Raw genomic sequence first — 26,611 nt, 5'->3', positions numbered from 1 at the left:
TAATAACGGGGATGGCCTACTTAGTTGGAGAGGGCCGGAGGGGGAGGCGGGTGAATCGATTGTCGAGAGGTCTCAGTGAAAGATAGGACATTTCTTTGTTTACATCCTGCCACAAACTCAGCCTGCGACATTGTACCCAGCCTCATTTTTCTATCGAGGACAAACACTGAAAGAGGTTTATCCTTTCTCTTCTCCTTTCGTCGGCTTCTTCTCTTCAAAACCCTTTCCATCCCAACAATCGGTTGGATCTTCAAAGTCTCCTTCTGCGTCTACGCTTGCCTCTTGTCTGTTCATCTTGAGCTTCTCATTCAAGAGTATCTGCACAGTCTAGTCTTGAGAATAGACGCTCAGTCTTCTATTCGAAATGGACGCCGCAATCTCTCCCCTCGAGCGTGCTTTCAACACCTTTTTGACGACCATGCCACCAGAGCAGCTGGAGGAGCTTCTGCAGTACCTCCAAGACACCAAGGCTCAGGAAAACAATGGTCTGCAGCTCCCAGATTCAACTCCTGCCACTGGTGCAAACTACGCTTTGGACAATCATCGCGGTGCTGCCGTTCCAGTTGCCGCAACTTCTCGTTCCCTGGTTACTCGTGCCAAACGCACCCAGGAAGGAAAGAAAAGACCTCTTAACAGCTTTATCGCGTTCAGAAGTGAGTCCAACTTTATCACCAAGTATAGATACACAGACTAATAAAGAATAGGCTTCTACTCTGTCATCTTTCCGGACCTCACCCAAAAGGCCAAGTCGGGCATTCTTCGCTTCTTGTGGCAGAATGACCCTTTCAAGGCCAAATGGGCAATCCTCGCGAAAGCGTACTCCATCATCCGCGATGATCATGGGAGCGAGGTTTCTTTGGATCAGTTCCTGGAAATTACTGCCAAGTTTATCGGTCTGTTCGAACCCACTCGCTACCTCGACGCGATGGGTTGGCAGTTGAACTTCGATGCCCAGCAGCAATACACAATGGCTAAAGTCAAAATCACAACTATCCCTGAAGCCGACGTTTCTACCAACTACTCGGTTGACGACGTCGTGAAACACTGCTATGATACTGGCTACGTGTCTGAGAAACCACGCAAGCACACCGCAAGTAACGGCAACAATACTTCCACCATGGCCTTTGCTGCTCAGCCAGCTTTCGTTGTCAAAGCGGAGAACGGCATTCAGATCACTGGCGACGATGCTATTGTGACTGACGATGCCTTCGGAACTCCTGAAGTGGAATTCCCATCTCCTGAAGAGACAGATGGCACTCAGACTCCTGATCCTGTCGAGGCAGAACCACTTGTCGACAACTACCCTTTGGCTTTCATGAATGTACCTGGCGTGCCTGACGGTCAGCAGCTTGAACTTGAACTCTTCCAGGGCAATGACTTCGATCTCAACATGCAACTCCCATTTATCGACGCCTTGCCATTTGATCTAGCTGCCGCAGATCCCTTTCCGCTGAACTATGACCCACTGGAAGAGCCTCCTTTTGGCGTCTTTGACATGGATCAATACATCAACGTCTGATCGGCCATGCACTGAGGTCGGGCCCCGCACCTCTTGAGTGTCTCGAGTCTACTTCTGCAGATCATCTTTGCGCAGAAGGGTACTCACGATGTCTCAAGCTCTTTTACATGTACACTATCTGATCTCGTTTCCGAATGTACTCTATTCATTTTCCATCGGCATTTCGAAGCAAATCCCGGTTACGATCTGAGCGCGGTTACTTTTCGTGGCGGCATCAGCTTTCCGATGCATAACGACTTTCGACGAATTGGGGCTTTCACGATTCTACATTCGACATCAAGTGGCCTATCTTATGGATGTCTGGCGCAGTTTCCGTTTGTTATTTGGTTTCGAAGGGTTTCGTCGGGCTTGCAGTTTACAACAATGTCACGGTCTTCATTTCTTTCCTTGTTTCCATGAGCACCAATACACTTCTCATCGAAGTCTTTCCTGTCGGTGGCTCAATCAATTAGCATAGCTTAGCTAGTTCAAAAGATAAAAAAAATAATGATAATTGTTTCGAAGTACTTCATCGCTCTCACAAGTAGGATAGATTGCTCTTTTCAAATCACTTTAACTTCTACACTGTCTACATTGCGACCTTCTTCGTGGTATATGCGCTTTAGCATCATAACGTACGGGCTCATTTCAATTCCTATGCGGACTACTGATTCAGGAGTACGGTCTTTGATCAAAAACTCGCAATTTCCCTCGATTTCCTTGGGACAAACACATGGTTGAACCAGCCTGCCAGCCACCTCAAAGCTCCAGACCCGCAATGGTATGGGGTACATCGTAGCTTCACAGAAGTGAAGTCGATCCAGCCACCCATCTCCTACCGGCTTTTTCCTTTTAGTTTACACCAGTGAAAGATCTCAAGGCTCTTAGTTCCAGTCACCTTCGCCACCGTTCTGTTATTCGTGAATTCGAACGAACTAGAAGGTCGGTATTTCACTTCTACCCAGCCATCCACAACGACAGATCGATCCACTTGCTTCCAGTCTTACTAGTCACCAGCTGCCAGGCAAGTGTGGAGAAGCTCGGATGAAAGCTGGAGACAGCCGTTCACTCGTGGCAAGATCCATAAGGCTACCTGCCACCACGAGCCGGAATCAACATGCTTCGGCCTTCACGAGATCGACGCAATGGCTCGACACAAACTCAGCCAAGGAAAAGGTACGCCACCAACATTACTCTGTCACTGTCACAGTTCTTATCATCCGTATCACACTCGAACCACACAGAACACACCAGCCCAACCAATCAAGTCTCTTGCCCAAAACAGAAGCAAGTAGCAAGAAACCAACCCAACGCAAGACGGGCTCGCGGTCGATCCAACCGGCCCCTATCCCCGCTCCTCTCATCAACGTAGGTGACAGACCTAGAACCCAGTGCAGTGCCTCACGTTGTCCAAAGAGCAGGTCAGTATCCACCGCAGCCCAACCCACCGGAATAGGAAACCATCTACAGGGTCCAGACATGCAAAATTGCTGACTCGCGCATCCGACAACTGCAGGGATACGGCGAGAAGTTAGAACAACCACCCAAAGCCGAAGCCAAAGCCAGACCGCGAACGAGAACGACTGCCCCCGGGTCCTACAAGCCTACTTTCTTACAGATCATTCTCGACGACGTCACAGGAAGCGGGGAGAGGGTTCCCCTTGTTCCCCGACTCCTATGCGGATGCGCGTGGATGCAATGAACAAAGAAACTCGCATTTAGCCCTAATTCTAAACTTGAGGCGTCACGATAAGATTTGCGGTGGGACCCGCGCCAAGACGAGCCGGCACTTGTCAGCAGGGAACGTGAGGGCCCAAGGTCGAATGAGAAACGGCGGCGAATGAGAGGACAAAGAAACCGATGGCGCGCAAGGAKGTCTGTGTGGGATGTAGACTGTGATCCATGCACTGCAGCACTCCATGGACGCAAGGGCTGTCAGCTGGCTATAACTCGATGCGGGTTCAGGACGATCATCTGCATCTGGAAGCTCTGGAGGCTTAGCCTAAGCTCGAATACATCAATTGACTTTGTTTTTGGCCTTTTTGGCAGACAAAGGATGAAAGTATGTTGTATCTTTCGTATGTAGCCGCCCTGGGTCTAGTCCGTCTGAACTTCGTATAATGCAAAAGCTCGTATAATATGCGAAGCACCGTTACATACAACAAAAAATATATTGCTCCCAGTCTTGGTATATTGAATATATGAAGAAGAGACCGCATAACGAAAGGAATCTGGTCGGAGTAGAGGAAAGAAACAGAGCGACCGGGGGATTAGAGACACACGAGAGGAAGGGAAAGAAGCATACGACGGACTTGACCATCTGTAAGTATCGAGAGCACGCAAGCAATAAAATACAACTACATTGCCACCGTGGCTTTACCATCCAGGGTTGTTTCTACCACGAGCACCACGTGGACGGAAGGCGATCCCGCAAAACCCACGGATATAGACACCCTGTAGACCACTAACTCTCACCAATGGTAATAAGGGAATGAACATTAATCCTCTTGGTAAGAAATCTTGCGCATCTCTCCAAGGCGTTGACGTGCCCGGGCCAGACTGTTCTCGAGTTGAAGGATTTCGACCTGTACGCGAGAAAACAACCAGTCAGCATCTTCGAAAGACACACGCGCAAAAAGGAATGTAGCATATAGGACGAAATCAAGCATACCTGTTGCTCCATTTCTCGCACCTTGAACTCGTGCGAGCTGAGCTTCGCGTAGTCGACGGTCTCCCCTTCATCCCGATTGCGTTCGGCAATGATATCTTGCACTTGTCGCACCAGAGCGCGGCAAGCGGCACCGACTGCCTTGCTAGCGGCCTCGAGGCGGTCCTGCGTCTTGCTCATGAAAGTGGCCTTGACTCGGCTGGCAGCCACCAGCTGAGCAGTGCTGGCGGCCACATCGTTACTGGCCACGATCAACTGCTCGGGAGAGTTGCGGCCGGAGATCACACCGTCTGCTGTCTCAATCAGAGTATTGGTTGAGGTGGCAACAGCCTTGGCGGCCGAAATCAGACCCTCCGTCCACCGGTTGTTCTTCTTGTAGAAGGCCGTTCTCGACGAGCTGCCGCGGCCCTCACGCACGATTTCCTGCTGCGATGCCGTCGCAGCCTTAATCAGTTCGGCAATCGCGTTGGTAACGGCGATAGCAGCCTCCAAGATCACATCGTTGATGCGAAGCTCGTATGTCGAGAAGCCTTCGCGAGGCTTCGTCTTAAGCTTGGCCAAACGAGCTGCTGCAGCCTCGATAGCATCGGCGGCCTTGCTAAGCTCTTTGTCCACCAGATCACCCAGGTCGCCGCTCGTACTAATCTTGGTGCTCTTGGGAGCAAACGTGTCAACCAGCTTCGACAACGACTGCAGATCTTTCTGAACCTCCAAGTTGTTGTTGATCACAACATCGGTCTTCTGCAGAGGTTCAAGTCCCTCGAGACGGAAGGACTGCAGTCCGCGGAAGAAGCGCACGGTCGCCTGGGCCGACTTGCGCGCCGCATTGAGCAACTGATCGGCGCTCTTGTCGTCGTTGGCGAAACGAGTGAGACCCTTAGTGTTGCTCAACACATCCGCAATGGAACCAGAAAAGATAGAGACAGTGCGAATAATCTCTGCATGGGGACTGTTGGGGCCGTCGGCGATGTAATTGTTGAAAGCGGTCGAGAACTCGGTTGCGGACGCAGACGCCTTTTCGACCTGAGAGAGCACGTAGGGAGGGGAAGCGTTCTGGTTACCAGCCTGCATGGTGGAGTCCAGTTCGTACAAGGCATCATCAACACGCTGCACACCTGTTTGGAGGACAGAATCAATAATGTCGTTGATCTTGGTCACTGTGCCTTGCAGGACGGTGTCAATTTGAGAGTCTAATGCATGATCGACGTCACCCTGGCTCTGTATTGTTCTCTGGCATCAGTCACAGTTCAAAAAATAGCAATCTAGCCAGTAGAGAACAAAAGAAATGAGGACGTACGAGTTTTAGCTCCTCAAGCTCCATGAGCGCCTGTTCCATTCCCGACTTGTAAACCTCGATCTCTTCATCCTTCTCGCGGAGCGCAAGTTCATGGTCTCCTTGACTGTCCATGTTCCGAGACGAAAATTCTTCCAAGGCGCGAGTTTTGTTCTGTGCAATTGAGTCAGCAGAGCTATGAGATAGCAAGATTTCCAGTCATGAAACTCACTCTGAGTGCCTCCTCGAGGTCCGCCATCTCACGGTTGTACTTCGACAACAGAGTCGAGATCTCGGTGCCCTTTGAGCGCTCGGCATTCTCAGCGCGTTCGATAGCAAGCCGAAGTTCGCGCTTGAGCTTCTCCAGCTCCTCCTTATTGGTCCCCGTCAAGCGGTCCCTGTCATGCAGAGCACGATCCCTCTCCCTGATCATATCAGCCAACTCAAGATTCTTTGTCTTCAGCTCCCGCTCAAGCTTCTCGCGCCTCTCAATCGCCTCTTGGGCTGACGCTGCCTTGAGCTTGAGGCTCTTGGTCGTCTGTAGAAGGTCCAGATGCTCCTGTCGAAGCTGGGAGTAGAGCTTGGCCAGGGCCTCGTACTTGGAGCGCCAAGTATTGACCTGCTCCTGCAAAGCGCGAATCTGTTCGTCTTTCGAGGCGTTTTGCATGTTCAAGTTCGTGGTCAGCTGCGCCATCTGCTCCTCCAAATCCTTCACGCGGCGATCATATTGCTGCAGCATCAGCTGGTCACGCTCGTACTGAGCCCGGGCATTCAGGTTTTCCCGTTCAAGTTCCGCCAATCGACCCTGAGTATGGGTCTGATACTGCTCACGCAAGAGTTGTTCCTGAGCCAGTCGCTGCTGCTCTGCCTGGAGACGCTGCTGTTCCTCAAAGTCACGTTGCGCTTGCTGCTGCGCAAGAAGTTGCTGGCGCTGCTGTTCTTCCCACTGTTGCTGAAGGCGTTGCTGCTCCGCTTCAAACTCCTCCTGTTGACGCTTCGCTTCGTTGGTCCAGAAGTCGTTGATGGGCTCCGGCTCAGCAGCCACTGGCTTTGGCGGCGGAGAAGGCTGTTTCTCAACCTCCTTTGTCGGCCGTTTCGGTAGAGCTGGACGCTCGTCGTCTTCGCCCAATAAGCTCGGAGGATCTTGAGGTAACTTAGGGACAGTGATCAAACTCGTGAGATAACGCAGGTTGGAACATTCATAGTAGAATCGGACTAGCCGATAGTGCTGAGCGTCATATCGACCACGAAGTGGCTCGAGTGCCTCGTTATCTCCCGTGGCTATAAGTGAAAAAGCAGGTCAGGATTCACAAGGCGACCTGCTCCCAGGACTGGCGGATGCTTACTAGTATGCATAGCCCTTAGCATGCTTGTGATAAACTTGTAAATGCCATAGCTTTCCTGCACAAGGGGAACCAATGCGGAGATTCTACACTCGTTATTGGTTCCTGACTGGAAGTGGGAGAAGATGAGCTTCTGGAAAGTGTCAATCTGATCCTGTAGTGTCATGAGATCGGAAATGGTCTCGTATCTGGAACAGTCGTCAGTCGAGGTCATCGCCAGTAGACGCTGAAGGACATAGCTACCCTTCATTCGGATCGTTGATCGTCTTCAGACTGATATACTCCTCGTATTCAAACAGCCCTTGACAAAACGTCAGTATCCCATAATAAGCGAGCCTCCAGCTTCCTTACCATTGAACTCAGGATGATTCCGATGAAACGCCAACTTCGACTCGAGGAAGAAGACATATTCACGAATAAGCGGACCGTATCCTAGTGACACATGCACAAATCAGCCGAGTGCTCTCTCAAAACCGAACCGTCTCTGCCGCATACCTCTAATGCCATCCCCTCCAACACCCCTCATCAAGCTGTCAATCCAATTGACATGCTGCTGCGCTTCCCTCACAACAATCGGGTGTCCTTCCTGCAGAACTTTATGTATTGTAATCAAGGCCTTGAATGTCTGGACTTCATCGGCAAGCACAGGTTGACTATACGGAACCGGAGCGCAACAAAGTCAGTTATCATATCCGCAGCATAGCAACGCATTTTAAGCCATCACGCACACTTTCATGCCAGCCCAGAAGGCGGCAGAAGACTTGTGGTCCCAAGTATAGACGATACAACTCCGGACATGTTTCCCTGGTGAACAAAGATCAGTGGCGAGCTCATATCAGGGGAAGCCGAGGGCGATGCGCGCAAGCGTCTCAGCGGGTGACCTGCGTACGTTTCGGGGCGGTTTCCTCTGCGGATTGCAAATTTCAGATCAGTCATACGGAACATTGGAAGAAAAAGCATGGGGTATAGTCTCGGGCACACATACCGATACTTGTTGCTTTCCGGATGTTGATCGCGAGATCAGCCTCCGTGCTACATGGACGTATTAGCTGAGCCGTTTTTTTATCTTCCGCAGGTTCAATTCACAAGACAATCGGCCAAGCTACTCACCGACTCATTTTGAAGGCGGGTGATTTCACGGATTTCGCGGGGATCAGGGGAGCAGAAGACGATCGTAGATGCGGCGGAAGCCGGTGGGCCCGTGACAGCGAGTGTGGATGACAAGCAACACTTGCGCTAACAAGGAAAGACAGAACAACGAGGGAGCAAAGAAAACAAAAGCAATAGTAAAGGCCCAGTGAAAAAAGAAAGATACAGAAAATGATTGTGAGCGTGTAGAGGTCGAGATGGCAGTGTGGCAGAGCCCAGATAATGACGTTTTGGGCGTCTATCGGGAAAGTTGGCGCCTGCAGTTTGGCCATCGCAAGTCTTGGCGACGCGTCGTCCTCCTGATATATCTCCTTAACGTAGGGCATGAAGCCCAAGGTTATGATTACATATATGAAGCTTCTGCCTAGTGATATATCTGAATATGTATCAATCTGAGAACCCCTATGACTGCTGTATGCTCAATGTACTAACTTCGACTTTCACCTTAATATAGTGCTAGTGCTACTCTGTAGAATGGGATGGCAATAGGTCCATCTACCCAATGATGAGAACAATACAAAGAGACCACATTATACTGCGCTCAGTCCTCCAATCAACCTATCTGCACCAAGAACGCCGGCTTGCCCACAAGAATACGCTGGCTCTGCGCCCGCAGAACCATCCGGATAAAACATGTATAAGAAGTGACATCGAGGCTGGATGTCTCACCCGAAGCGGTACAACTCTCACTAAGGTAAAATTCCATCTGTCGCTGATAATATTTCCATGCCGTGCTTTGTGATACTGGGCATTCCTTGAGCACTGGAGTCAGGCTCGCACGAACTTTGCTCCGTACCATCATCCCAGCAACGGCTCGCAACCGCACCATCCGATCTGGAAAGGGATAGATCCTGAGTATCTGACTGGGTCGCACTCGGCTGTACTATATCTATCTCAGAAGCGGAATCAGGTGCCGGGCTATTGGGCGTCGAATCGTATGGCGCCTCAACCACGAGCAATTCGTCGGGGCTGCTTTCGTCACCCTCCGGTGCCGTAAGAGGCTTCCGTTTTGGCAGGGGAGGCTTTGGGACAGGCCTCTTCGCGCCGCCTTTGGAACGCTCGGGGAGAGGCGGTGGTACAGGCTTCCGTCGAGGAATAGGGTTACTCTTGATGCCGAACTTATCAGGGCGCGGTAATGGGGTGCCTGGAGGAGGAAGAGGATGACCACGTCCGATCGGCTCGTCGGGAGTGCCTGCAGGCCGAGAGGTTTCCTGGCCATTGGAATCTGCCTTTCCAAACACACTCCAACCCCATTTCTTCGCTGCGGCGGTCGCTGTACCCAGGGAGATTGATAATTTTGGCTTCTCTTCGGGAGCAGTCGAAGCTGTGGCTGACCTGGTCAGGGTCCCGACAGTTTCCAACGTGCTTCGCCTACGCGATCTTTCGCTACTGATAGACGCGTTGGAACTTCCCTTTCCACTTCGGAGAGTGAATGACGATTCACTGGCCATGTGCGCAGATGTAGGGCGCGTTGGAGAGCGGCTGGCGAACTCGCCAACACTTTCAATAGACTCCGTAAATGATGACCCTCGACTGGGAGCCAGCTTCTCTGGGTTCATCTGGCTGATTGAGGGCGGTGATCCATTCGGCGTCTTATTCGGTGAGCTAGGAGGCGAACGGCTCGAAATCTCAATCATCGCACTGGCAGCACTGCTCTTCTCTTCGCCCTTGGAATCACCCGTGACTTTTTCAATCTTGATGTTGTCAGCGGTGACGACAGGATCGGCCACATTAGAAAATGTCTGAGATCGAATAGCGCGCGGCGGAGACAGACCGCCTGCTTTATCAACGGCGGATGATATACTCGTTTCGGAGTCGGTTGTGACGGACTTGGAGCTTTTGCGGGATTTTAGCGATCCGGAAGTGGTTTCCAAAAGGACAGGCATGCTCATTGCGCGATCATCATTCGCCTTCAGAACCTCGATTGAGTCCTTTGTAGTCGGCGTTTGTGGCTGACTGATTGACTCGTCAGGGATCTCAGCCTTTGAATCTGGTCCTGGGACTTCGCGTTGCCAGATGCCGCCGCGATAAGGCTGCGAAGCGGTGTCCAGGAAGGGAATATCATCCCAGTATGGCTGAACAACACTCTCAGCGACAACTTCGCGAATTCGACTCTCGATAGTCCGCAGAATAATGCCGTAAGTGATCTGCTTCGAGCTGACAATCGGTTCGATGTCCATAACCATGTTTGGCATTGTTTCGAAAGAAACCCACACTCTGTTACTGGGCGGGGGCTTGAACCGAATCAACATGTGGCCTTCGAGCTTCTTGAGAACTACAGCGAGAACAATGTCAACTTCTCGTGCCTTGAAACGTGGACCCAGGTCAATGCGAACGGTGGCCGAAATCTCCAGGCGAAAGTTGCCAGCGTATTGGATGTCAGTCTCCACGCAGCAGTTCCCATCGACCGTCAGATCCTTGAGCCTCGGGTTAGTGATGAAAGGGGCACCTTCACCCATGTCAATTCGCTGCAAACGGATTTTGCTGATAAAGTTCGGCTTGTTGACCCGGGAGATCTTCTTCGTGATCTTCTGCCGAATGAAGTCTTCTACCTCCGGGGTCTTGTATAAGGCCAGGAACAGTCTGCCGAGCACGGCATTGATCCACCGCGTCTGCAGCTGCTCCTCGGATGAGTGCAGGCGTTGGACTAGGGTGACAATATGCTTGACGTCAAACTGCTGTTGCTTGGGCGGACAATTTGGAAAGTCGCCCATCCGGGTCTGGTTCTGGAGCATAGCGAAGTAAAAGTCCTCCTTTTCTGATAAATTGTCGGAAAAGAGGAAGAACGGAGGGGTCGGCCCTCCCAGGTCACCAAGGGAGTCCAACCGCCTCGAAAGACAAATGGCATTCCTTTTCAGCCATAGTTCGCCCTCCAAGATTTCTCCCTCACCACCGTAAATGCTCACGTCGTGGTGCGCGAGCGAAATGACATATCGGACTTCCACCTGGTTGGCATCGTCATAGAGCATTAGATGGCCATGTCTGTCCAGCGATATGGTCAGCATTGAGAAATACCAAAGAGACGGCACTAATCCAATCCACACCTACCGCAGAACAATGTAAAACACATTACGCGCCCTTTTCCCGTTCTTGCCATTGTTTTTCGCAGGCTCGATCGTCGGCGTTTGCCTCCTATCAAACAGACTCCGGTACATAGTTTGGTAGACGCTGGGGCTCTCGGCGGCGATCACCTCGCCCGCTGGGGTGGTTCTCTCGGGAGGCTTGCCATTGACTCCACCAGGGACATACTCGCGACAGACAGCAAAATATCCGGCAGCGACATCGGACTCGTGAGTCCGATGAAACTTTTCTGCTAGCTCATCCGTGCCCGATTTCAGACTGAACTGATCATCGGTCGGTCGTTGAATGCTATCGGGAGATGGTCCGTCTGAATGGTCGGAGGGTGGGGAAGCGCGCGGAAACGTAAGATACGCATGGAGAAGAACCAGCGACAGGACGAGCGGGATGAAGGTGAGTCCGCCGATAAAGTATGCGAGAAGAAAACTACCGAACGAACCCATCGGGACCAAGTCAATCAAAGATGCAGCAGGAAAGGCCCCATTGTCGTCGGTATCACTGTTGCGACCATATGAGGGGAATAGAGCCAAGGGCAAGATGGCGGAAGGAGCACACTATCTCGCAGGTGATATAGGACGACAAGGAGAGAGAAAAGGAATGAGAGATTCAGGAGATAGACAGAGATTCAAGAAGAAGAAGAAGAAGGAGAAGGATATCAGGGACACATGGAAAGAGAGCAAGATAGACTCAGTCACGTTCGTGTCCAAGACAATAATGTATCGCTGTACTCCGTCTCACGTGGAACAGACAGCGGCGAGCTAGGTACTTAGGTAGTCTGGTCGATTCAAGGGCAATCATGAGTAACCGACGATGCTATCGATAGTTTGATACCAGGATCGTCCGTACTCCTTGTTCGGTCTTCGACCCCTCAACCGCTCAGGAGTAGATAGATAGGTAGTTTATGCGTATGCAATTGACTGCCATGAAATTACTGCTCAGTTCTGCTCCCGTACCTTCCGCTTGTAATAATAACAGATCGTACCTTGGGAATCGACCTATGACGGCACCTGACGATAGCTGTCCCCGCTGGGTTTAGCGTAACTTGTGGGTCCTGGCATGAGGAACGTTACCAACTCCGCAAATCAGCTTCACCAGGTAAGGTACTGTTTAAGGTAAGGTAGCTGGCACATCATTGCATCCAATAAATCATCTGATGGAATATCAATTAGACCCATCCAATGACTACAGTCMTGCAGGAGTGTGAGAGCATCAATCTGAAACCATTTTGAAGCAGGAGTTGAGACGGCGACGAGTAGATGGATAATTTGGGAATGGTCAATTAATTTACTCCGTACATGCAGTCCATCTGTCTATCTGTCTATCTGTCCAATACTATGAACTCTCCTGAGGTGCCTTCCATATGCTACGGAGTACTAGAGCTACAGCTAGATATCCTCAAGATGAGGTCAAGATGACCTACTTAGGTAGTCACTCAAGGTCAGATATCTAGCCCTCGATCATCACTTCATCATAGCACGTTTCAAATCTATACGTCTCATTCATAGTTAAATGAACTCGTAGTGCCACAGTTCGCAATAACAACATACAGCATTTGATAATCTAATAAAAGCAAAACATCTATGTTCCCATAAGAATCACATGAAGAAACATTGGATCTATTAACAATCACACTTTATGTCTCATTATCATATGTCCATGGCCTTTCTTCTCGCTGTCAAGCAGATGCAGTAACAAAGGGAAGGCATAAATTGGTAAGAGGGGACAGAAAGATGCAAATTCTAGCAATCATGGAAGGAGAGGGTTAATGATACATAGATAGTGGAAGGATAATGTCACACTCGGTCGTACTCCGCGAGCGATGGCTGTACACTTTGGGTCAATCTGTGGCTGGATGTGGAGAGTGTATGAAGTTGGGAGAATGTGTAGACCACTTAGTCCTGAGCCCTAGCTGATATACCGTCCTCCGACGGACTCCTGACGTAGCCTTTTGAGTAGTTCACTTCCTCCGATTCATGGTTTTCTCGCACATCTGAATCAGGCCACTCTTCGCTTCACTGTCAGGGAAATCGCTAATGGCAGCAACGGCCTTATCGGCGTATTCCTGGGCCAAAGCGCGCGTCTGTTCAACACCATCACTCTTATACACAATCTCACGGGCCTGGCGAGTTGTCAGCTTTCGGTCTTATCACACCGCTGCGAGACGAATCATTTTCCGAGGCTAGAAATCACCACTTACTCTTTGTACGTCTCCTTCCTGGCTAAACTTGCGGCCCACTAGGGGACCCAGCTCAGGGTTTTGTTTCCAAGCGAAGAGCAGCGGAGCAGTCGCAAGTCCCAGTTCCAGATCAGCGCCAGCAGGCTTGCCCAACTCGACCCCGCTCACCGTATAATCCAGCAGATCGTCCACCAGCTGAAATGCCAGACCGAGATTGCGTCCATAGGAATAAGCAGCTTCAACTACCTCGGGCGTACTACCACCAAGCAATGCAGCTGCGCGGCACGATTTGCTGATCAGACTAGCGGTCTTCAGGTAGGTCTTCTGCAAGTAGTACGAGATGGTTTCGTCGGTGAAAACGGGATTTTTCTCGTCCGCGACAGTGTTCTTCAACTGCATGAACTCGCCCTCAACCAGGTTGGCAATCACAGTGGCGAGGAGCTCAGTGACTTCGGGGTCCCTCAAGCGCGCCAGAGCAACGGAGGCTCGGCCTAGCAAGAAATCTCCGGCCAGAACAGCCATTTTGTTTCCAAATTGGAGGTTCGCAGAGTTGGACGACCGGCGGGTGACGGCATTATCTATCACATCGTCGTGGAGAAGCGATGCAGTGTGGATTAATTCGGTAATCTCAGCGAGTCGTCGCTGGGATGGCAGGATGTTCTCGTCGCCCGCAAAATCATATTGGGCCTCGGCTGACTCTGAAACAAGAGTGTTTGTATGCGGGTTCGTGTCGGCGAGTACAGATGGTGATGAAATCGGATCATTGACCGAAATTGGGGCTACATCCTTTGGACGACTCTTCCCCGGAGTCAAGGCAGTTGCCTGAGACATGAGCAGTACCAGAAGGGGGCGCATGTGTTTACCCTCGCTTCGGGTATAATATTTGGCCACTTTATCGAGAGTCGGATGTCCCGAGCCGAGCAATTGACGGATATTTTTCGTTAGGAACTTGAGCTCTTTTCCTACAATCCTCAATGGATCCACCGAGATCCCGGGAGGAGCCTTTGGTAAACCTTTGAAGATTGTCTGTGCTGCAGAAACCGCAGCGCCGAAGGGAGAGGCATCTTTCCGCCGGGTTGGGTGATACTTTCGAACGGGTGTCTGAAATTGTCTGGAAAGAAGGTCATCGCGGAGGCATTGCCAGCATATCGAGGTGGAAGTTGTTATTCGAGATGAGAGCACAAGGCCAGAGGCCGAAACCGTTCGAGCTCGCATGCTCAGGCGAGAGTAACTATGATTAGTTTCAGAAGGACTCGCAATCTAAGAGGATAAACAAGATAAGGTACAAGAGAAGCTGAGAGTCCTAACGAGTCAAGGCGTCGTGTGCCTTTCACTTTGCGGAGTGCATAATGTTTCCGCAGTTATCAAAAAACGGCCGAAGATTTCGAGCTTACGGAGCTCCGCTCGGGCCGGAACGGGAGAAGACCGGAGGATGACAGCTTCCAAGGCCACATCAGAACACGTCGTCATCACAATTTATCACCACGCTTGTACCATTTCAAGGGCGTGTGAAAAGACATTGGCCGTTATGGCAAGCTCTTCTAAATGAAAAAAAGGCAACTCGTAAAGATACTTCTACAAGAAACGCGGTGAGATTTTCTTGTCTAAAATGTAAATGGAGATTACAGAGAGATCCTGTCGAGACTCCCACCAAGGTAACATGACCAGCTGGACGAACGACATCTACAAGACAAAATCCGTCCTGACAACCGGAAACGAAATAAATCTGTGAATACAGGAAATATGGAGAATCACGCCCGCAAGTTTAACTCAGCAAATTTTCCCCTCATACACACCCGGGCAGGGAAAATGGCGTAGCATGACTTGGAAACTGCAAAGCCCAGCCTGTGAACCATTTTCAGTTGGCAGAGGCAGAGCTGAGCAGAATCACTATATGAGCAGAGGTAGTCTTTTGGGCCACTAGATGGCGTCAAAATCACCGCCAGCGTCTTCGTCATCAATGTCCCCCTCCTGAATCTCTTTGGCGAGCTCTCGTTCCCGTTCCCGAGCCTCCTGTGCGCTCTTGAGCTCGAGGCGATGCTGATTCATGGGAAATCTCATAGCCTACACAGAATAAAGATGCAGACGTTAGCGATGAATTCAAAGGTCCGTCCGGAAAAATTGGAAATAGCTGAAAATACTGAAAGCCTACCTTGACGCTTTCATCATGCAGAGCCAAGCAAGCCCGAATACGCTCGTGGAACACCTCTCCAGGCTCGCGAGTGGCATAGATATCTCCAACTTCCTTGCTCTTCATGTATCCGTGCTCATGATCCAAGGTGGCCTCGATCACACCATCGCGGATCGCCTTGGCCACGATATATTCTGCCGATTCCTCACTGTCCAGGCCCAAACGCAGGCAAATGTCCCGAAGCGAGATGCGAGAGTAGGACAACGACATCATCCGGATACCCGTCTTGATGACATTTTGCCTCAAGCGCAGGATCAGGGTGTAGGTACCATCTTTCCGGAACGTTGCACTGTGCGTATTTACAATGTTCAAGAAACCATCCAAATCTCCAACGCTCACGGCTTGGACGAGTAAGAAGTAAGGGTGCAAAGCGCGCTCAAGTGCAGGCTGGCGAAAGATTGCACGGTCGGGAATATCGCCCATCAAAAGCTCAACAACTACAAGCAGCTTGTGAGAAGCCTGATAGAAGCCACGAGCACTGTGGCTCGAAGGAGACTTGCGAGTAGCACCAATCAGGTGCCCGTGAGCATCCGTATACTGCAGCTGAATCGCACGAATACGGCCCAGATAATAAAGGTACCGAGCAATCTGATTGTTTGATGCAGAAGGCGGAAAGCGGTTGTGAGAGATGAGCAAGTCAGCCTGCGAGATATGAGACGTAGACAAGTAGTTTCGCAGAAGAAGGGTCATCACGGTGGCTTGAGTATCGACATCTTTCCGGAGGACGGCCGTCCTAAGAGCAGCGAGCAAGGGCTGGCGGATGGAGGTAACCGCCGCAGCAGGAGATGGGGGAAGGGGAGCAACCTGCTCGAAGAAGAGGGAGTAGTAAAAGTACACGCGAGCAGCAAGAGAGTCCAGCGTGCGACGATTAAGAGTCCGCAGACGCTCAATCAACGCTGTTGAGAACTTTGCGCCCCCTTGAATATCCTTCTTGTCGTAGAGGTAGATCTGAACGAGGATGGATAGGTAGGTATCAACCTCTGGCAGTATTTCTTTCGGAGCAGACTTGTTCTTCTCCGAATCAACCTCCATCTTCGAACTAGCAATGGCGCTCTCGTATGCGCCAGATTGATCAATAGCTTCCAGCAAGAAAGCAGCAGTAGGACTTGATGGTGGGTAGGTCTCAACGATCACTTCTGCCAGCACATCAGCAGTGATGTGCTTGCGCATTGAGGATATCGACCTGAGAACGCGCAGTGTAAATCTGGGGTCGAAGTGGGCTACACCTCGCTCGAGGAGTGTGAAGTTTGTCTTGATATCTACATCCAAGTAATAAAAGTTGATGGTTAGGCATGCATCAATCAGGACAGCAGTGGGAAAGCAACGAACCTTGAATGGCTTTGACTCTGGGGTCAACCTCCGACTCGGGCTTTTGAGAATCAGTCTCTGCGGCCTCCATGACAACATCATCCTCCTGATTCTGTCCTTTCTCTTCGGATAACCTCGAACCCTTGGACGGGGGCACTACAACAGTCATCTTCTCGTCACCTTTCCGATCCTTACGGGTGTTGAATGAGGATGTAGGCCCACCTGCCGTATCCTCTCCCATCTCAATATCTTCAGAGCCGTTCACGCCGTTGGTATGCGGCTGATCACGCTGCTCGCCCATACCGGAGTTAGATACGTTATTGGACGAAGCCGCCGGTGTGGGAGATTTGGCCTTGTTGGCGGCGGCGCGGTTTGGCGCGGCCTTGTCCTTGTTGGAACTTGAGCTCTGCGAGTTGGAACGCGCTTTTTCACCGTTAGCAGATGAAGAAGTGTCTGACTTGCTGTTCGATCGCAAAGAACGTCTCTCGGCCGGCATCTTTCTTCAACTTGAAGCTCGGCTGAGCAAGAAGCGATTGCAGGACCGGGGAACGGAGGAAGGGGAAAGAAGAGGACCAATGTCCGAAGGACAAAAGAAAGTCTGCAAAGAAATGACGAAAGGGACAAGTGTAGGGGTTGAAGAACCAAGAAAATAAGAAAAGATGGGAGATGGTGCCTCAGTGAGTAGGGGAAGATGGGTTGATGAAGTGGTGATGTGATGTCAAGGTTGACCTGGAGATGGATGGACAGCGAGAGAACCAGCACAGGGCTTAGTCAGTTGGGGGAAGCTTACTTTGCTGGGAGCGGCAGCTGATGTGATGCTGGAGCTGGTCAGCTGCAGAATAATATTCGCCTCACTTATTGATAACGGACAAACAAAGATGGATAGATCGTCCTTCTAAGCTGTGAGTTGGTCTAGCAGCAGTGCAGTCTAGACTAGGTATATCTCTTCTTTCTACAAGGGACGTCAGCTACCGAGTAAACTGTTCTGTCTGTTGGTCGCTAGACAGTTGCGTTACCGCTTGAAAGCGTCTTCTGAGGCCTCAGGCAGCAACCAGCTTTGGCGGCAGCTCCTTCTTGGCGGTGATTAACGCGACCCAACAACGCCGCCATTGGATGTTTACATCCGGAGTAATATAGTCTACGGAGTATCTACGGAGTAGCCTGTAGTACTGGCTTCTGAATTAACGAGGCTGCCGGCGCACTGATCTGGATACTATATTGTGGCAATCATCGTTGTCCATCGAACTCAATAGTCAGCGGTTTCCACGATGTCCTTACTCGAAAACCATCTGGAGCAAATCCAGCTCTCCTCAAATGCCATCGCCGAATTACCGTAAGCGTATGGCCTTGTGCTCTTCATGACTGTGAGCTGATCGAGCTTTTTGACAGTTTTCCCCAACCTCGCATATTCACCAATGCTCTTTTGGGTCCTCACGATATCACTGCTTTGATCCGCGATACCGAAGCTCATGAACGAGCCCTTTTCCAGACTGACCCGTCTGCCAGGTCCCAACGGCGAGCAACGAGGAGGGGAACAATGTTTCAATCCGAAGGGGACCGAGAGTCCATGGCGAGTCGGATTTATGCTGCGCGCAATAACAGAAATCAGTCGGCAGTCGCAAGAGTCCTAGGCTCTGACATGATGGACGAGATCAAGCGCTCCGCTGGAACTTCAGCCAGGGGAACACGAAGTGAGGTTAATATTGACGTCCTTCTTCGGGGGGCGGAGATTCTCTGCAATGTCTAGTAAGCAAGCTGCTCGGATCAATCACCCTTCATTTGCTGGTGCTGATTTCGTGAAGTCCCGTCGCTGGTGCCCAGGAGAAGATTGCGACTCTACGTTATCGTCACGAGTTGATTAGTGATTCTATTGCTCAATTAGAAGACCGAGTAGCGAGGAACACCGCAGAATTGGAGCAGATGAGCCATTCCTACGGGGACGAGTACGACGACTATGACAATTCTACCACCCCACCTCAAGAAGTCACAGACGCCGATATTGAGCGAGAGGTGGAGGAGATCAGAGAGTTGGAAAGGCGGAAACAGGCTCTAGAGGCGCGTGTAAGCGGCATGGAAAAGGATTTGGGTGGCTTGATGGGCTGACCTGTCTGGCCGACCACTTTTTAATGCCTCATAATCAGCGTCTTAGACATGAGCATGAGCCTCTTTTTGTCTCGACAACCTTCCGCCCTGAGTGCTGAATCATTTTCAATGATCGGCAATCTCTTCTTGCCCTTGCCAAGCACGTCCCTTGGCTGAGTCCGTCACGAAAGGGAGCAGACAACTATGTACAGCACTTAGATGTCTGTGCTCAAGCAGAATGTCAAAGCGAGATTCCAGGGCCGTGCCTCGAACCAGCCCGGTCAGTTCGGGCCGTCTGCGCTTGCACGACGGGCCTGGACGCTGTAGGCTTCATCCTTTGAACTGTCTGCAGACAGCATGTTAGTCCTCGGGGCGGGGGCCCTACTGAGCGGAGACACAGCAGGTCAACTGGTCAAGCAGATGATGAGTTTCCCTTGATGATCTCGATATTCTCTGCTCAACAATGCGTGTATGGGTTGGTTTACGAATGGAATAGGGGTCATATGATTGCAGCAGTCCTTTTCTCAGCAATCACACTGAGGAGAAAGTGAAGGGACTCTGGCATGACTCTCGCTTGGACATTTTATCTTTAAGGCTTCTTTGACACTGAAAATCAGCGCACCTGTATCTTAATGTTCGCTCATTGAATTTGACCAGATTGTCGATGATTCCATCTACATGGTCTGCTTGATCACAATGGCCCTCCTTGGAAACAACATTTGCCCGCCTCCGTCCGCGCTTTAGGGAGGTCAACATGCTGATCAGAAACCGTCGTTGTACTTTCTCTTACGTAGATAGAGCCTTTGGTAATATCCGTCTAACAACTTCACTATGGGGTTCCGATGCACAAGAGTCAAGTATGCCTAGAATCCCAGTTTCATGCTATGCTCAAAATCTACTAAAGAGCAGCTCATAAGACTGTTGAAGTAATGTACAGTCAATAGGACCCGAATCGATAGCCAAGTGACGAGGTCAGAAATATGGATTAATAACCATCAGTGAAGGCGCACTACTGTGTTCGTCGCATTTAAGGCTGCGATGCCAAGCCTTGAGGCTCCAACGCTCCCTTCCGCTTCCTCTCCGCCATCATTCATCGGATACTTGGACTGACCAGGCTTTATCAATCCCTTTCCTCAAGCTGGAAGGCTGCGTCTGGAGTCTGAAATTCACTCTGTGGGTATTATTTTTACACCCCTGCCAGCGTTACGAGGCTTTCACAAGTATATCTTCTCTCACCATCACGACACAGTCCAGGCCGAATTCACCATTTTGACCTCATCCAACTAACACCTTCGAAGTAACCTCATCACAAGCGCCGCCTTCTTTGTCCCGTTCGACTACCTCCCTCGCGGGCCTCAGCATACCCCGTCAAGCTCCTGCTTCCCGATTAGATTACGAGATCTCTTGCTGCCGACGAACATGGATGGCTCTCAGGCCCAGGCGAATCAGCCTATGGTTCAACCTCAGCAGCATTCGAACCTAATCCGGACAGACCAGGTCCAGAAATTACCTCATCTCAACGAGCAGCAAAAGGCTCAGCACACCCAGTTGGTGCGCAATTTCTGGGAGATACTCAACAGCCGAGACCCGCAGAGTGCGGAATACCAGAACGCCCAAATGAGACTCACACAGCTCTCTCAGAATCTGATGAAAGGCATGCGAATGTTTCAACAAAACCGCCAGCAAGCGCTGCAGCAGCACCAACAGGCTCAGGCGGCAGCTGCAGCCGTGCAGGGACAGCCAGTTCAACGTACTCAGTCCGCCAACCCACAGTCTTTCGCGCAGCTTCTCCCACAAATCCAACAGAAAGTGAACGGTCTTCACTTCTTTCTCCCTCCCAATATCAGCAAAGAACAGGTACAAACATGGCTGCCGGAGGCAAGACTACGATACGGTATTGCGCTGCAGAAACAGGAGATCGGACGCGTACGTATCGCGGAACTGCGCCAACAGTTTGCGCAGCGACAGGCCGCTGGGAACATGAGCCAGGAAGAGGTGCAGGAGTTCAAAAATCGGCAGCTTGCGGCCGAAAAGCTCTACCGAGAAGGCAGCGACTTCTTGAACAAATTCAAGGAGCAACAGGAATCCTTCAAGGCACAGCAGCAGAACCAGCAGCTCAATAGGGCAGGGCTACCGAACGCCGCACCCGGTCAACCTCAACAGCCACAGGGGACTGCAGAGCAGGCTGCTGCTGCCACTGTGACTGCGCCTGCCGCCACACCGGCGCCCACTGCCGGTGACAAGCGTCCAGTGAATGTCCCCGGACCCATGCACCCTGGGCAAGCCCCCACTCCGGCACCTCACACCATTAACTCTGCAGTAACTGCGGCGCGAAATCAAGCCGGACAAGCGGCCATGTCTCCCTCCACGACTCAGCCGGGCCAAGCGCCCATCACACAAGCTGCAGGCACCGCATCTGCCGCTCCCACCGCGCCTCCCCATCAACCACAACAGCAGCAACCGCAAGCTCTTTCGCAACAGGGAACTCCAGGCGGGCAGGTCACATTTAGCCAAACCCCCAATCCAGACGGTTCGACGCCTACCCCTTCAGCTCCACAGCCAGTCAACGTACAGGGTCCACCACGTCCTTTGTCCCATCAAGCTGCGATGGCGCAAGCTGCTCAGAGTTATACCAACGCCGCGAACAATAACATGGCTCAGCAAAATGTGTCGCAGGCAGCTGCCAATGCTCATGCACATCCTCAGGGGTATATTTCCAATCGCGCGTCGGAAAATTCAGCGCGTAACATCAACATGGCCATTCCAAAGAACCTTAACGTTCCTCCCCCAGAGCCGGTCAGCATGGCCCCAGCCCGGCCCACTCTGTCCGGCGGCCCCAGTCATGGCGCCATGGGTATGATGGGCCAACCAGCCATCCAGAAGCATCCCGGCTACGTTCTTGAAGGCGAAGGCCAGCGTGTATTGAGCAAGAAGATGCTTGACATCCTGGTGCGCCAGGTCACCGGAGGAGGAGAGGGTGAAGGGCTTACGCCAGACGCCGAAGAGGTAAGTTTTATTCTTCGTATTAGCGCTGCGTCCCGCTGTGCACGGCGTTTAGAATATGCCATTTGCTAAATCATCACGATAGTTCATCCTGCAAATGGCCGACGATTTCGTTGATGACGTGATCACTGCTGCTTGCCGTCTTGCCAAATTGCGCCCATCCTCTACGCTTGAAATCCGCGACATCCAACTCGTCCTGGAAAGAAACTACAACATGCGCATCTCTGGCTTCTCCACCGACGATCTCCGCACCGTGAAGAAACCGCAGCCCACGCAAGGCTGGACTCAAAAGATGTCAGCCGTCCAGGCCGCCAAAGTTACTCAGGGAAAGGCCGAGTAATCCACTTTTCCTTATTTCTTCTCCCTTACTCCTTCATCCTTCCGACTAAAAATATAAGGGAATCGCCAACAGGAGAGCTACACAGGGCGGAGCAGCATCCCGTCAATCTTCTTCTGGCTTTCCCTTCATCCTCTAAATCACGGTGAACTTGAGATCTCCCTGGAGTAACATTCAACGTGAAACATTCTACATTATGCGTATCCGGGCTGGCGTCATCGGGGGGGTTGGGCCTCTGTTTTTTCCTTTTCTTTTTCTGATGGGTTTTGCCCTTGCTAGATTGTCTTTCCTGCGGGCAAACTACGAATTCGCTCAACTCCTGGAATGTTGCATCTATCCCGGCGTCATGATTTGAGAAGGCCTGTTATTTTGATATACCACCTTAGGCTAGGCACAGGTTCTACGAATGGATAAAAACTTGATTCATGATTTCATGTCTGAAACTGCGTTTTGAGTGATACATTCAGAAATCTGGACGCTTCCTTGCGTGTCCCTGTAAAGAGATCATGTGTCTTCAAGGGGGATGTATTGCAGGTCTCGTTGAAGTCAAAGTTGAGCTCGTAGGTAAAGAGCATAAAATGTCTGTAAAAGAGAAGGGGAGGAACCGTTGATGCTGTAAGGGAAGGGTAAACTACCTTATCACCTGGGTCACGTTTCTTGCTACTGAAGTTAGATGCCATCCATGGATGTCATGTCGGAAGCAAGGAACATATTGGTATCAATTTTCTACTTGGTGTAAAAGTCTTCTATCGATCTTCTAGGGCGTAGAAAGTGCAACACTAACTCACAATGCAAGGCAAAAGACAATGATGACGCGCTCAAACCTGCTCACAGAAATTAAAACAAGGCTTCTCCCAACCGACTATCGAGTCCAAAACTGAGATCTAAGGACAACTGAGAATCACAAGAATAACGTACAGGAAGGGAAATGGCAGGCAACGAGGTTCCAAGAGTATCTAGAATGGCAGAGAATTGCAGAGAATGGCAGGTCCGACTATGGTCGGCTTGGATATGGGCTAACGCGGAGCAGAGACGACAAGAGGAAAAGCAATATACAAAATATCTGTGATGCAAGGAAATATTGTTAAGGGGGGGGAGAATGGAAAAGAATAGTAAAAGGAGAAAATTGTTCGAGAGACGGAGATTAAAGACAATCGATGTAGCCCTTCGCATAGGAGATTGTCAGCTAGATGCGCCTGGCTTGGAGTCGGCATCTACCAGAAGAGAATGAATGGACAGAAAGGCAGAGCAAAATACACAAAAGGGAATGAAAAGATGGTATGAAAGTGTTTCAAATGATGGTGCGCATGGTCGAAGATAGCTTTGTCATTGTGCAAAGAAGAAAAACGAGGGTTGGAGACAGCATTGTCCCAAAATAATTGAGAGGCAACGGAGGACACCATGGTACTAAGGAAAATCATGTCAATCATGGTAACATGGACACTATCACAAAATCGGTCTCCTCAAGGAGTGGTGAAGAACCGATAGATGGCGGGAGAAGATGCGTCGCACGAACATGCAAGGTAAACGATCTATGGCGCCCAAGAAACAAAGCGTCATTGACTGCGAATGGGGATATCATGAGATAATCGACCGAAAACAGCACGCCAGAAACAGAAATGGAGTCGCGGAGCGTATAATTGCGACGCCGGTCATCGGCTTGCTAAGGGTGATAAGGTGCCGTTCGGGCCGCTATAAGAAACTCCTTTTCCTTTTGGACCGTCTTGCGAACTGCCCATCCCAGGCAAGGGCGGCAAATCCTTTTCAGTGAGCGACGGTCCTTGTCGGCTATGCTGGCTGTGTCCACCAACACTGCTCTGCTCACCGGCTTCGTCCACTATGGGCAGCGTCGAAGTCGGACCTGGTCCGTTGGCATCCGCAGGGTCCCAGACAGTTGAAAGCGTTCGAGGATGCGTGGTCGAGACGTCCTTTGCGGCTTCCTTCTCGGCAGCCTGCATTGTTCGTTCGACAGACTCGGTTCGTTCTGCTGATGTTTTGCCCTGCGCTCGAGCTTCTTTATGCCGTTCGACTTCCTCCTTGGACATAGTAATGCCCCGGATAAATTTAACAAACCGGTCGCCATAGCTCTCAGGCGGAATTGGCGAGATCTGGCTGCGATCATGGGAAAGTCCTTTGAAAAAGTTTTCCAGTTTCTTCACGGTCCCATACTGCTCACAGTGTCAGTCATTGCTCAGGGCTCGATGGAAGACTGACTGCTTTTGCATTGCAGTAATACACTTACATGTGTCAGACAGTCAATTATGCCAAGGTAATAGATCTCATCGCCAGGCTGCCCGTTCTCGTGAGTAGCTCGGAACCCTCCGTCGTCGGCATAAAAGATGTGATACTGTCTCTCATCTAGAATCTCGTCGGGCATCTTCGCGGCGGCTTTATCGAGCGGCACAGGACGCTCCCTTTTAATGAGCATCCGCAGCTCGCGTGCCTTGCGTTCGTTTTCCAGCTTGGAAGGTGTGCGCATCAGCATGTTTGGATTCGTCTCTTCTTCACGGTCACCTCCCGGTTGAAACACTTGCAACGTCTTGTCGCGAAGCTTTTCTTCATTGCCTCTCCCAAGGTCGTGGATGCCCACCAAAAGAGAGTAATCCATGATCTTCAGTTTCTTCAATAGCTCAACATCGCGTTCCAGCTGAGCGAGGAAGAAACCTCGCTTCGAAGGCCCGCATTCAAGGTGACGGCCTCTGCGAAGCCAGTTTAGATCCTTCAAAGTGGCCCGCGGATTCTTCTCAAGATCCTGCTCGCGGAGGTCCCGGCCGATTGTTGACCCCTTCAGGTCGAAGGTCTGGTGGATGTCGCGGTGGGGAGGGAAGAGGTTATTCATAACCACGAAGTGGATCTTGCGCCCGTATGCCATCTTCACCCGGTGAAGACCATAGAATTGTGATATCAGCGTGTTGGGATTCTGCTCCACATGTTTGTAATATTCTGGAAGAATCTTTCGCAGCAGTTTGTGTTCGGAGTGGTGGATAGTCTTGATAATGTATTTGTAGTCCCTGGAGAAGTAGAAGAAGCTTCCGCTCTTTCCTGGCGAGCCCAGCTCGGAGAGGATATACTTGCTGGTCAGGGACATCAAATAGTCGGCCGGATCAAGGCGGAATTTGGCTCGCAAATGCCGGAAAACCCACGGCGCATAGTCCTTAAATTTGAAGTCGTATTTTGCAGAGGGCGTCAGCTCGTTACCAGTACTAAGAGCAACGAAAATGTTAGCCAATCAACAAGATTTGGGAAGGGGAACGGAAGGTGACAGTCGTCATACATGTCGAAAGAGAATTTATGCTTGGCTTCAAAATCTGCGGGTGTTAATTCCCGGTCCATTTTGGCGTTGATCCTCGACACCGTAAAGCGAATTCCGGTCAGCATATTGTACGCAGTCACCCAGTTCACGTGGTTCTGGTCGACTTTTGTTCCAACGATGACGCGATCGTCATCGTCGTCATCACGGCATTTCCTTCTAGACGCTCTCCTCTGCTTGATCGCTTCTGCCCAACGCGCTGCATCCTCGTTCGGGTTGGCCTCGTCAGGAACCGAGTCCGAGTGATTGGTTTTTGTGGCCCGCCGAACCAAGCTGAGTGACGTTCGGCGGATTCCCCCTGCTGTTGGAGATAGCCGACCACTGCTATAAGCCGTCTCGTCGGCCTGATCGCGGCTATTACGACGGCCGCTGGTCGCTCTGGGAACTTGCAGCGTATGTCGATGTCGAAGGCCTGATGCTGCGGGATCTTGTGTGTGGCTGGCGTCAGCGGCGGCTGAGGGGAGAGGCGGGGAAGAATAACGGTGGGGAGCTGCCGTCTGTGAGGGAGACAATCGATCGGATTCGGATGCGAGCCGGCTGGAATCTTCGGATAGCGAGGTCGAGATGGTGTTCCCGTTCGCGGCCATAGTCGAGTTCTGAGAAACCAGTTCGTCAACCGACGGTTGGGGGCGATCTCCATTAACCAGCGACTTTCCGTTGGGGGTTCGGTGGCTCGACGAGATCCCATTGGCCTGCTGCGCGCTGGAGATGGACCCTGCTGCTGAGCCAACGCCAGCACTGGCTCCAGCATCAGAAGATTTCCGAGTAAAATCCTTGTCCATCGTCATTGAAAACCGGCCACTCTCCCTTGGATCGCGGACCGATCCATTTCCTAATGAATGCATGCTGCCATCTTTCGAGTGTGGTAAATCTCGCGTGTAGGAGCTAGCGCTTGACCGGGGCCCATTTAAAGAATAGGCACTGCCATTCTTCAGATCTGAGGAATATTGACGATCTGTTGGCTGGGATTCGAGGTGGTTCGTATCACCGTTCGGCCAGTTTGTCCATAAGAACGTATTTCCCACGGGGGTTCTGTCGTGCGCTTTCCCTTGCGGTGAATCAAACGGGCGAGGGTGTGTGGCCGTAGCAGTAGACGACTGATAAGGCCCGTCGTTGGAGAAAGAGGGCATGGTGCGCTCCTTTTTCCCTTATTGTTGCGGCTCCCAAGGGGCAGGGAGGAGGAGTTCCAGGGGAA

The 26,611-nt window shown here is 51.2% G+C and overlaps 8 protein-coding genes across 8 annotated transcripts; 3 read left to right on the top strand and 5 right to left on the bottom strand.

The window, feature by feature from the left end:
• Positions 1-364: 364 nt before the first annotated feature.
• On the top strand, positions 365-1,519 carry Asppvi_006159 (uncharacterized protein; the record flags this gene model as incomplete). The annotated part of the gene is made up of 2 exons (XM_043302064.1): positions 365-653; positions 705-1,519. 2 exons carry the CDS (start codon positions 365-367, stop codon positions 1,517-1,519), a joined length of 1,104 nt encoding a protein of 367 aa, XP_043157999.1.
• Positions 1,520-3,996: 2,477 nt separating this feature from the next.
• Positions 3,997-7,900, bottom strand: Asppvi_006158 (putative cytoskeleton assembly control protein Sla2; the record flags this gene model as incomplete). Its single annotated transcript, XM_043302063.1, has 12 exons — positions 3,997-4,083; positions 4,170-5,384; positions 5,464-5,613; positions 5,672-6,720; positions 6,786-6,970; positions 7,026-7,083; positions 7,134-7,214; positions 7,278-7,435; positions 7,511-7,586; positions 7,672-7,689; positions 7,768-7,814; positions 7,893-7,900. 12 exons carry the CDS (start codon positions 7,898-7,900, stop codon positions 3,997-3,999), a joined length of 3,132 nt encoding a protein of 1,043 aa, XP_043157998.1.
• Positions 7,901-8,620: 720 nt separating this feature from the next.
• Asppvi_006157 (uncharacterized protein) lies at positions 8,621-11,452 on the bottom strand (the record flags this gene model as incomplete). The annotated part of the gene is made up of 2 exons (XM_043302062.1): positions 8,621-10,913; positions 10,980-11,452. 2 exons carry the CDS (start codon positions 11,450-11,452, stop codon positions 8,621-8,623), a joined length of 2,766 nt encoding a protein of 921 aa, XP_043157997.1.
• A 1,514-nt stretch (positions 11,453-12,966) lies between these two features.
• Asppvi_006156 (trans-hexaprenyltranstransferase) lies at positions 12,967-14,400 on the bottom strand (the record flags this gene model as incomplete). The annotated part of the gene is made up of 2 exons (XM_043302061.1): positions 12,967-13,128; positions 13,207-14,400. 2 exons carry the CDS (start codon positions 14,398-14,400, stop codon positions 12,967-12,969), a joined length of 1,356 nt encoding a protein of 451 aa, XP_043157996.1.
• A 705-nt stretch (positions 14,401-15,105) lies between these two features.
• Positions 15,106-17,180, bottom strand: Asppvi_006155 (proteasome regulatory particle lid subunit RPN3; the record flags this gene model as incomplete). The annotated part of the gene is made up of 3 exons (XM_043302060.1): positions 15,106-15,249; positions 15,338-16,635; positions 16,706-17,180. The coding sequence occupies 3 exons, from the start codon at positions 17,178-17,180 to the stop codon at positions 15,106-15,108; spliced, it is 1,917 nt and encodes a 638-aa protein (XP_043157995.1).
• A 772-nt stretch (positions 17,181-17,952) lies between these two features.
• Asppvi_006154 (uncharacterized protein) lies at positions 17,953-18,787 on the top strand (the record flags this gene model as incomplete). The annotated part of the gene is made up of 3 exons (XM_043302059.1): positions 17,953-18,017; positions 18,074-18,430; positions 18,487-18,787. 3 exons carry the CDS (start codon positions 17,953-17,955, stop codon positions 18,785-18,787), a joined length of 723 nt encoding a protein of 240 aa, XP_043157994.1.
• Positions 18,788-20,185: 1,398 nt separating this feature from the next.
• Positions 20,186-22,109, top strand: Asppvi_006153 (putative transcription initiation factor TFIID subunit 12; the record flags this gene model as incomplete). The annotated part of the gene is made up of 2 exons (XM_043302058.1): positions 20,186-21,772; positions 21,855-22,109. The coding sequence occupies 2 exons, from the start codon at positions 20,186-20,188 to the stop codon at positions 22,107-22,109; spliced, it is 1,842 nt and encodes a 613-aa protein (XP_043157993.1).
• A 1,649-nt stretch (positions 22,110-23,758) lies between these two features.
• Asppvi_006152 (1-phosphatidylinositol-4-phosphate 5-kinase) lies at positions 23,759-26,546 on the bottom strand (the record flags this gene model as incomplete). Its single annotated transcript, XM_043302057.1, has 3 exons — positions 23,759-24,274; positions 24,349-25,309; positions 25,381-26,546. 3 exons carry the CDS (start codon positions 26,544-26,546, stop codon positions 23,759-23,761), a joined length of 2,643 nt encoding a protein of 880 aa, XP_043157992.1.
• Positions 26,547-26,611: the final 65 nt, after the last annotated feature.

This window comes from Aspergillus pseudoviridinutans (assembly GCF_018340605.1).
Source record: "Aspergillus pseudoviridinutans IFM 55266 DNA, scaffold_4, whole genome shotgun sequence".
NCBI lineage: Eukaryota > Fungi > Ascomycota > Eurotiomycetes > Eurotiales > Aspergillaceae > Aspergillus > Aspergillus pseudoviridinutans.
Note: the sequence above shows the minus strand (reverse complement) of the source record. Positions and strands in the feature narration are given on the sequence as shown.